General features: G+C 34.4%; 1 protein-coding gene across 2 annotated transcripts in view; it reads right to left on the bottom strand.

Annotated features, from left to right (window-relative positions):
• Window positions 1–12,105, bottom strand: part of LOC105257737 (zinc finger protein 845) — a 43,188-nt gene that overhangs the window by 28,627 nt on the left and 2,456 nt on the right. For both annotated transcript variants that reach the window (XM_011268568.3, XM_020029512.2), the window contains exon 2: window positions 204–1,029. In XM_011268568.3, the coding sequence (XP_011266870.1) occupies window positions 204–1,010 (807 nt within the window). In that variant the 5' untranslated portion in view covers window positions 1,011–1,029. The remainder of the gene's footprint in view (window positions 1–203; window positions 1,030–12,105) is intronic.

Genomic DNA, 12,105 nt, shown 5'->3' with positions numbered 1-12,105 from the left:
ATAAGATTCGCGTATTAATTTAATTTCATTTGAATTAGTTTTATTCTTTCGTCTATTGTATTCTCATTTTGCTGAAGAAAAATTGTTACTCATCGCCATGTCTAATTATCGTATACTTTTGCTTAAGTAAAGCAATGTTTTTTTATCTCTAATAATTTATGACATAAAATTACTTATGATCCTGAAATAATTTTTTTTCTTACCTGCGATATCTCCGTGGGTTTCCATTTGCCGCCAGTATACGTCGGCGGTGGATGTTCTTGATGATCATCGTCGGGATCCACATCCTCTTCATGCATATGTGGCATGTCCTGCGGCAAATCGCCGAGCCCAGGCTTCCACTTCCCACCGGTATGATCTCGCGGTGGACGCTCCTGATTTTCGCCGTCGTCAGAATCTGAATAGGAGTCATCTTCCCCCAAATCGTCGTCCAGCATGTCGTCTTCGGATTCCTCGTCGTCCTGTTGATACTCGAAATCATATCTCGCCAGCTCTTTGCTCTCGCTATTTCCCAAAGCGAGATCAGCGAGAATGGTGTCTTCCAACCAGTTTTGTTGATCTGACACTATTCGCTGAGGATTCTCCTGTCTCTTTTGATCGGTCTGTTTGAGGGATTGGATGCATAGATGATCGGTTGGGTCATCGAGATCGCTAATAGCAGGTGACATGCTGTGAAGCTTTTCCTTCGCGCCAACATCCACAAGATTTTTTTGGTCCTTCTTTCTTCTATCCTCTTTCTTGAATTTTCTATTATTATCCAGTAAAGTCGGCGCTCGTCGAGGATTTGATTTTGCGCTACTCTGTAACTCCAGCGAACTGAAAAATGCATCCGCGTTTAAAATTTCGGGATAAGATACCGTCGTTGGTGTCGAAGGAGACTCATGAACATTTTTATCATCAGGAGGTCGACAACCCGATCGACGATGCCGTACATAATTGTCCAGACCATGTACTGTCAAATTACACTTGATGCAAAAATGTGTATCATCGTCGTCTTCGTAACCTTCCATTGATTAATGTTAAGTAAACCTGAAATAATAAAAGTGAATTATTATTAGTAACGCTTCAGTACATTAACTTGAAAAAGAGAAAGAGAAAAAGAAAGAGAGAGAGAGAGAGAGAGAAGTGACAATTTTTTTTTCAATATTTATTATTATAAATTTCAATAAAAATGTGTCTCGTGACATGGCAGCACGAGTTGAATTTATAGTGTTCTGTATAAAACATTATTATTATTTTATTTAAAAAAAATCAGTCATAATCAATATGTGTAACATGCAATATTATCCTTAGCGAAACAAGTTTTCTCAATTTTATTTTTCTTTTTTCTTCATCTCATAAAAAAGTATTAAAAAGTATTTTATACACATACACATATACAAACATATACATAATATCATTTTTATTTCTTATATTACACATTATTATTATCTACTTTTAAAAAAGGAATGTTAAATCGATGCTTGAATATATCAAAATCCTAAAAATCTTGAAGTTTATTATCCTCCTTTTGATTTTTTTGCTATATGCAACTATCAACATCGCGTATTTTGACAATTCCAAGAGAAATAATAACAATGTAAATAACCCATTTGTTTTTGGAAACAAAAAAATTATAATACATTCTTTTTGAATTTATAGCAATATGTGGAAATAATTGTTATTACAAAGATTGCATATTTCAACAATTCAAAATTATTCAGAGGTTGAACAATTTTATAATTTTATAATTTTATTCGTGAGATTTTATATATCAACTTATGTAAATTTTATATTAAATGTCTTTGCAAAGGACAAAAGATTGTAAACGCTTATTTTCCTTTAAATGATTGCTTCTACTATATAATTCCATGTATAGATTAAACGACATGTATTTATGTTTATCAATAAGTGATATTACTATGCATTGAAAGGACAAGGATATATTTTATTAAATCAGAATTTATTGAATAATTAATTATGTAAGAAAAATAAATGATATGCGCGTATAACGCGTGCTTTTTAACATTCTAATTATTAAATTACAAATTATTTTGAATTCAATTTTATTTATCTTCCAATTATCGAAAATGTGTAAAATTTTAACTTAAGAAAGATACCCGTAAAAATCTATAACAATGTATAAAAATATAAATGCTTATGCTGTATATTTGCATCTTAATTTATATACATGTATGTTTCCTGATATTTTGAAACTTTCTGAATTTCTGAATATATGTATACACATGTATGATAACGACAATCAAATTTAAATAAAAGCATGCGCATTCAAATTTAAAAGTACAAAATTGGAAAAAAGTACGCACTTGAAAATTTTTTTATTTTGACAAGATTATAGAAAAAAAAAATTTTTTTTTAATGTACAAAAAGAAAGCGCTTAATTTCGTTTTATTCGTTGACTCGATAGGATGAAGAATTCATTTGTTCACGGTTTCGAGCATATGCAACACTGCGCAGTGAATTCGGGAATCGTTTAGCTGTCATACCCCGATCACGCGTCATGCTACAACCGCGTCATGGACAGCTCGCTGAGGACAATCGCGTTAGCGAACCGCAGTGGGCAAATTGAAGGTCCGATATTCGCGCAGCAGAAGGGAAACAAGTTGACGCTTCGTGCGGGCCGGGGGACAGGAAGATCGGTCGATGCCGCTTGGCCGTTATTCGGACGACGACACTTCGCCTCCCAGTCCTGGCCGCCCCTCTGCAGCTCTCCCTTCCCCCCTTTCCCCCTCGCCCCCACCTATCGTGTTCCCCTTTCAACCGGCAGCCCGTGCGCGTCCTCTGCATCACCCCCGCCCTTGTTGCGCCCTTTCTGTTTCCCCTTTCCGAAGTCTACCGGCGACGATCTCCGTCTCTCGTCTTATTAAGCGGAGAAAACTAGCGAATGAAATTTCCATCCGAAACACGCTCATCGGTGTCGTCTCCCCCTACCCCTATTCTTCCCGCCGATCGGCTAATATCCCGGTTCCTGGTTTCGTTGTCGTTTGTAGTTTACCTTTGACGTGACTGAAATTCGATTTGCGTATAGTTGAGAAGTTGCAAAAATATTTTTCTTACGGCACGACCAACTTGGCACCCGGGTTAACCGTCCTCGATCGGATGCCGCGTATCATGCGTGCTCGCATATATAGAAGAGATCGAACGAGCCCTTTGCGGATTATTCCCTCGTTGCCGATATACCTCCGAAGAGAAAACTTGGAATAAAATTTTACGGAAAGAATTTTTTGTAATTTGTTCTTTCGATATCACAAACTGTGCAATAGAAACTGTTAAAGTAAGGCAACATATTGTAATTTTATCATACACGCACGCGCATCATATGCACGACTACCATAATACTCAATAATGAATTTTTCCATACATTTTTCAAAATATACTCATATGATTATAGCTGCACATGCAATACATTTAACATGCTGCGTTCAAAATAACTTCATTTGTAAACCTATTTTTGTATGACATGTTTTATCGATATGATGCATACGACACGCTGGTAAAATGTAATAAAAAATATTAAAATGCTTGTATACACACACACACACACACACACATATAAGTATATGTATGTATCAAGATATATCTTATATGTCACTGGCTAATAAATTAAAAAAAAGACTTGAATTATTTTAAAAATTACTTCCTTGAATGTATATGTGTGTAATTAATTAAAATACTCGTCGCGAGTTCGATGAGGAAAGATCAATAATCTCCCCCATCAAATAGCCTACTTTTAACAGAGATGGCGATAAATATTCTATATGTTCGCATTAATTGCAGAACGAATAGCTGAAACACAATTGTAACATTGACTGCTGACAAAACATGAAGCTCGATAAATTAAAATGAATAGATTTTAATAAAAGATTAGTGTGATAAATTAAATTTCTCGAAATCCAAACGACTCTATATAAATCCCTCGTATCGTGTATATAACACGTATACGACATTAATAAGAAGTGGCGCGAGTATTGTGGAGGATAGATAAACCAGATAGACAGATTTGTCGAGATTTACGAGTATTTGTCAAAAAAAACACGGACGGCTGTTAATTGGACGATACTCGTGAACATCGTTGAGACATCGATACGTCAATATAATATCCATGGTTGACGCATCACACGGCACTTTCAGCTAACTCCTCGTTGATCGAGGATCGTTGGTAACTAATCTCTAATTACGGATCGTAGTGTGGAAAAAAGACGCGCACCTGTTACCAATAAGGTTCGCGTAAACGCGAGATTGCTCCTCGAAATAATCTTACGATTTAATCGCAAAGAGAGACAGGAAAACATGAGAAATAAATACACGTCCAATTATCACTACGAACAAATTTTCTATAATTTGCCATGGCATGAATACTGCAAAATTAATTGCGTCGATGCATATATAACATATGTTATATAAGTAAATATGTATTTTAATAATATTATGTTAATCTGTAATTTTCATTTCTTAAATATTATTTATTCTTGACACATATGCATATATGTAAAAAGGTAAAATTGTAAATTATTTTTTTTATATGAAAAATATGGATGGTGTGTGTATGTGTGAACTTATATTATATACAAAATTATATATAAAATTATATAAGATGTAAATTATTGCATATAACGCAAAATTATTTGAGAGAAAGATATATATATATATATATATATATATATATATATATATAATGTCGCGTATTTTAATTACAATATACGCAGAATTTACGTTATATTGAAGAGGCTAAAATGCAATTTCCACGAGGAATAGCACACAACATTTACCGTGCTTTCGATCATCATTACTAATCTGATTGGAATGATCGAGGGTTCCGCATCCCTTCTCGCTTTAATGCCCGCTATAATTAACAATAATCAGCGCGATCCCTCGGACAAGAATGCGCCAGTCTCGTACGACCTCGTCACCGAAATCGAAGCCTGTAGAGCAAGTAGAAGACGAAGAAAAAGGCGACGAGGAGAAGGATCCTTACGGGACTCGTCGAACGAAATTAGACGATCTCGATCCGAAGCCGTAAGCGGCCACGACTCCATTCCCGCAGACTCTTTTAACCTCCTCTTCATCGTTCTTCTCTTTTCCGTCCAGGAATGATGAGATCTACCGAGTGATCGTATGAAATCGACCAAATCTCCCTAACATAATTCTGTTCTTACTTGTTCATATTTCTAATTGTAAGAGTAGCATTCGTTCCTTCTGTTTTTAATTACAATTTTTAATGAGTCACTTATCGTTGAATCTTGTTAAAAATGAAGTTTGATTAGTAATATACATGAAAATAGATTACAAATTATTTCCACTATTGTAGCAAATGTTTCACATGATTTTACAATATTATACAAAGTATATATATATATATATATATATATATATATATATATTTATTTATTTATTTATTTATTTATTTGTTTATTTATTTATTTATTTATTTATTGTCGTGCTAATAAACTCCATAAAATTTGAATATAAATTTACTATCATCATACGTACATAAATGAGAGAGAGAGAAACGTCGTAGTTGGATTTTTTAAAGTTTAAATATAAAAATAGCTCGAAGAATAAGCGACCTCCGATAAAGGCTCGCATTATCGGATAGACGGACAATGTCCGAAAGCTGGTTACGCTCTTACGTATACCATTCAATGCTTCGTACGTTCGCTAAGAATTGAGCGAGCACACCCTTTCGACTTTGGTCATTCGGGGCATACCAACTAGGTAACCCTTCGTAGGGTCAACGAAGGATCCGGAAACCATAGCAAGGTGAGCTCGCCGCATGCGAGCGTCCAGCGAGCGGAGACGGGATGGGGACGGTTTGCCCGAGAAGGGAGATGGACCGGAGGTGGACGAAGCGGGAGGAGGAGGGAAGAGATGCAAGGTCCGGGGAATATTGAGCCGCTCCGTTAATGTTTATAACGACGTTAGACGTTGGTGTTCCCAGCGGCGCGTGTGTAGGTGCTACGAGATAGAGAGGTGGCTTCGGTCACCCTCCGTGCCGTATAGCCGCCGTCTCTTTTTCTCCCGAAACCCAACGCTTTCTCTCTCCTTTTCCATTCTTGCAACGGTGGCGGAGGCAGTGGCAGTGCCGGCAGCAGGACAGGAACTGACATAAGCGCGCGAGTGTGTATGTAGAGCACGTACTCGGGGGCTCTCCAGTTCGACGGAGTGGGTGGAGATGGGTGGTCGTGAGGACCCCTGTGTAAGGGGGAGGGAGGGTGGCAGAGGAGACAGGGGGTGGGTGGGTGGTCGAAGGTGGCGGAGGAGGGAGTGGGCTGCATTCTAGGAATGGGATGAGGGAGCCTCTGTCTAATCGATGCCGCGGCGGTGCGCGCTCGCCCCGCTGGCTATTACGCACCTTAATGTCCTTTTCCCTCGCTCCCCCTCTCCCTCCCGTCGCCCCCGTCCCGTCCCGTACCCGTCCGGCCAGCCACCCACTCGACGGCCCCCGCGTCGTCCTCCTCCACCTTCGCTGTTCCGCGCGCTACCCGTCGTTGCCGTCACCGTCGCTGTTCCTTCTCACTTCCTCTCCCTTATTCCGCGGTTTCTCACGACGGCCGCTGTCCTTCTCTCCCTTGCCTTCCTTTCGTTCTCTCTGGCACCGAGAGAGGCGGCCATGACACGTGTCAATCTACCGCAGACGCCCGATCGATACCGACGGACCTCGGCTTCTCTCTCGACGCTCCTCCGCTTCTTCCTTCGCCCTATTGCCGACAACTGCCACCCTCCCCCTCCCCCACCCCCTCCCCCTCACCGTCACCCTCCTCACTCCACCTTTCACCCTTTACCCCTCGCTAGCCACGGAGCACCCTGCAACGAACCTTCTACGAATACCGTACGCTAGACTAGTACTCGACGTCTAACTTGCTGTCTCTATCCAGATCGTCTCTATTCGGACATGGAAGAAGCTTCGAATCCAGTTCAAATGTTTTCGAGTCTGATCAATCGGTACAAGATATTGGTCGTCTAAAACTATGTCGCTTAAGATTTGAATTTGCCACTGTATTTTGTAGCTAAGTGAAATGAAGGTGAAGCATTATTAGATTGATGTCGTTTAAAATATTCAATTTGAGAAACATTTAATATTGGCTAGCATTGTAACATTTGCTGATAGATTTATTATAGTTATCCGAAGGATATCAGATTTTAAGTAGAAAGAATGTTAGGCAATCGGTAACTTTATGGAACAAACTTTTCTGCGTGATCAAAACTTTTTCGTAAAATGTACATTTATTCATAATAGCTCTGAAAGAAAGGAACTGTGTGTATCTTGAAATGCATGCATTTCTGTGACAATTTGTGTATTTTATTTCATAATTAAATATTTTTAATTAAATAATTTTTATTTCATAATTCAATGATTAAATCACATTTAAGAATTTTAAAATAATTCATATCGTACGTGTATGTATGTGTGTGTCTGATAAATATATTATATAAAATACAGAGAGAAAAAAAGCTATTATATAAAATATTATATAAAATACAAAGAGAAAAAAGCTATATTTAGAAGACAAAAGATTTTCATATGTCAAAATATTTTGAAAAATAATAAAAATAAATACATTACATTTGGTGTATTTTACAAAATGCTAAATAAAATAAAATTTTATGCAACATGTGATTTACTCTTTCTTTATTACTTTCTTATTTACCTTTCGTACAAGATTATATATATATATATATATATATATATATATATATATAAAATTTTGAGAGAGATATATCACATGATATATATCTTCAATATTATTTTATTACTTTATTATTTACGTATGGAAAATTTTTTTATTTGTTTTTAAAATTAAATAAAAATTATTATTAAATTACAAATTATACAATCTACTGATTACAATCAACATTGAATAACGATGACTAGATCTTTGGTTTATGATTCTGATAAAAAAATTGACAGTGCAATATAAACTACTCTTGCAATTTAGGAATTCCATTTCTCTTTAATTAATGCTTATTAATAAAAAAATAAGAATGAAAAAAAAGATATACTAGTAATTATTTCAATCATTCAAACAATCTTTCTAATATTTAAAAACAATATTGTTGTTTATAATTTTATGATATTAACAATAAGTATATCGGTTTTGCGTAAAAATAGCATAATTACAAATTCAATATTATATTTTAAGGAATCGATTAATTCATTTCAAATTCTAAATAATAAATAAAACAAAATTTTACATTGTAAATAATAAATTATAATAAATTACTGTTAATTAAGAAAAACTAATGCAATAATAATTTTTATACACACACACACACACATACATATATACATAACATTTCTAATCTTTATTACATAAAGTAGTTTTTATATTTCATTAAAATATTGCCACTTGAATATCATAATTGAATAGTATTAAATGTAAAATAATTTTTCTTTGATATCGAAATGTTCTTTACACAAGTAGTAGGATTAATTGCATTAAGAGAATGTCGACGTGCATGAACGAATTACAGCGCGATAACGTTCCTTAAAAAAGTGGAGAGATAAATTAACGCCTTCCATCCACACCAATACTACACTTGCGTTTCCTGGTGCTTTATACTTGCCAAGTTCGCAATATTATTGCTCGCATCACTATAAAAAATTGTACCATATCGCATACAAGCTCGGATGGAGTCCATTATAACCATAGCATTTAAACATTGTAAATAAAAAAATTTAGAAAAAATAATAATAAAATAATATTTATAAGAAAAGAGAATTCAATATGCATTTATAAGTATTATTTTAATTCATTATAAGTATTATTTTTTGCAATCTATTTTCAATCCAACATGGATCATAAATACATGTACGTTGTATATTGTACACATCTTAAAAAATAGTATCTTATGAAATTGTTTTTCTTTAAGCAGATTTTCATTGAAAAAAGCATATAAAATGTAGAAATAATATACTAAATTGTGACAAGATATGGATTAATTAAAATTAATATCTATTAAAATTAATATTTATTCTTAAAATTTCTATCTAAAAAGCAATATTTTGCAATATAATTATATATAAACAAAATAAAGAAATAAATTCAAGTATAAATCTTAAGTGTAAATCTTCAAGTGTAAATCTCTTTTGATAAGTTTGATAAGAATTTTATATTAAATTTATAATTCATCTTTTTTCTTGATATTTTATTATTCAATCTCTTTCTCTCCCTCTCTTCAAAACATACATAAATTTCTAATTATATATGTATACAATGCTCATATGCTTGCTATAATTCATGAATTTTTATAAACCTCTATTTAAATCACGTAATAGATAAATTCTCTATCAACAAATTTAAAAAAAAAAACGAGTTCTAACAAGTGGACTGTAGGGGGTTCATCTGCGACTTCTCCACGTCGAAACATCACAGCAATTATTTTCAAACAGGCCACATCTGGTCAGTCAGTCTTCTCATCTGGTACTCGAAGGTATTCTAATCGCCGACTCGATCGCTTAAGTTATTTTCGAAAATATGCGAATGTTTCTTGAAAATGTTATCTCCTCGTCTCATACCATCCATCCCCTCCATTTCGAACCCGATGAACCTTTCTATTCTCTTCACCTTTCTCGCTTACTGACTTTCCTTTTCGCTATTCAAAAAAAGAGTGCGAATGATTCATGGAGGTCTCAGGGAAAAGGAACAAATTCGAGAGAAAGCAGAAGAAAATGGAGAAAAAAGAAAATCGTCCCCGATATTTCCTTCAAGCGAAAGAAAAAAATCCTCGTCTATCACCTTCTTGTCCAATTGATGTGTATTATGTGCACTACGCTTTCGCTATTAATTGTTCTTCGTTGCGATTTTAATAAATGCCTCTTATCGTCTATTGCAATTGGAACGTTTTCTTCTTATAAAACATGCTTCGCAATTCTTTTGATAAGATTAAGAAAAATAGAAGGATAGAAGAGAGCGATAGCATATGAAAGAGAGAAAAAGAGGGGGGGAGGGGGGAAGAAATGAGTGAGTAAAGAAAGAAAGAGTATATGCGAGGTGTGTTAAAAAAAATAAATATAAAAGCCTATAACTCGCACAGATGCAATTCAATTCGGCAACAAACACGAAGTATTTAACCGACGGCAATCGACGTCTGTAAACTATTTCGTGTACGCAATTTTTTCAGCCGAATTTATGACCACGAGAAACGAAATGTCGATAGTAGATCTATTTTCAAGCATGTACATGCGATATGCGTGTGTCCACTTGCACTGTATAGTGTTATGCGCCATCACCCATATAGATATATACACATACAAACTGCCCACGCAAATGTCAGTTTGCTATTCGCTGAATGATTCTTATTGCTGTGTTAGAATTTTTTAAACAGATCGACGATTAATTCTTTTTGTTAGATATATTAAATACTAAAATTTCGTATAACATTGATATAAATATCGCAAGATAGAATCTGTACTTGCTTCGGCAGACACAGCTTTCTATTTTACGCGACTATTTTTATATTTTACTATTAATGCAATGAATTCTCTCATCTCCATACATTATATTAAATTAAATAAATATTCTAAAATTTTATCTATATCTCTAAAATTTTTTCCGAATGCAAATATAATAAATAAAAAATATATAAGTCTTCACGGAAAAAAAATAAAATGCAATCATTTGAGTTTCCAAAAATACAAGATTGATCGGTCGACAGAATAAGTCTTATCAATATATAATTAAACAAAATATATCAGTAGTGTCGCGAAAATGTATAATGTTTTCTTGTCGTCATTTGACAGACTGACGATTTGGATTGACACGCTAGCTCATCCACGCGGGTATCGACACGCGCTGGATCGAAAAAAATCTCAGAGAATTATCGCGATATTCTAAAATGGGCATCGCTATGCGATATCGCTATCAGATAACTTCAAAAAGAGATGTTTTATTTTACGAGATGCACTTATTTTGATTCTACAGGGAACTGACTGTAAACGGATAAACACGCATACACATAAATTTATACGTAACGAACACTGATCCATATTGTCATTGTATAACGGGACGCTTTTCAAAATATTCGCCAGTTTTAATGCCTACGAGTGTATCGATATCGGTAGTGCTCGTAAAAAGAATCTCCCGCGGATAGTGGGAGAAGACACCGACACATTTAAAATCAAATCCAGATCAGGCGAATGAATAATCATACATGAATATCATATATCATGTGCATGTAAATATAAAATTTAAATTAAAAAGATAAAAATTCTCTTTCCATTGAATGATATGTGTGCTAAAAATGTACAAATTTTCTTTCCATTAAATGATACGTGCGCTAATAATGTACATATTTGCTTATTTATTAATCAATCCGGTTATACTGAACCATTTTTGGAAAATTCATGCGAATTTATATGGACTGGCAAAATTTTTTTTACATTTGTCCGATTTATGCTTCTGTACTTATTTTCTCTGATTGCATACTATTTTGTTTATCTCATGTCGCAAAGTTTGTCGGTATTTGGTCAAGTTTTGTATTTAAATATGGCATAAATTTTAGTCGAGATACGATCCCTGGAAAGAGCTAGCGAATTCAGTCTGTAGCCAAGTTGCCCGATGAGAATGTCACCTAATAAACGATCTCGTAAACGTCGCATCGCGAACATCGCTGGCGTCGAATTGGCTTGATACGCGCAGAAACGGTACAACCTCTTCAACCTGTCTGCGAAAACGATGCGACTGTCGCCGAAATAGATAAAGTGCTTTTTGTAATATCCCATTTGTGCTGAATTTCAAATGATTGCAAAGACCATTTTTTTATTTACAAACATAACAAATCTTTAAAAAATCTTAAAAATAACTGTATTAATGGCTATATTGCTGGAAAATATTTGTCTTTCTAGCGCATACTACGAAATTATAAATTAAATTTATATGAATAAAGCTTAATCAGAGAAAATTCGAAATCAAAATAAATTCTTTTTGTTTAGACCATGTTTTTTGCCTCTAAAATATAGAAACTTCTCCCATATGTATAATATATTAAAAAAACTAAAAGAATATTCAATAAATCTTATATATATAAATTATTGATTTATATTAATATATAAATAATCAGTTATTAATTTTCTCTAGAAACTACTTTTATTTCTCACGTATAAAA

This window comes from Camponotus floridanus, unplaced genomic scaffold (genome assembly GCF_003227725.1).
Source record: "Camponotus floridanus strain SB8 unplaced genomic scaffold, Cflo_v7.5 scaffold38, whole genome shotgun sequence".
In the NCBI taxonomy this organism is placed as follows: Eukaryota; Metazoa; Arthropoda; class Insecta; order Hymenoptera; family Formicidae; genus Camponotus; species Camponotus floridanus.
Note: the sequence above shows the minus strand (reverse complement) of the source record. Positions and strands in the feature narration are given on the sequence as shown.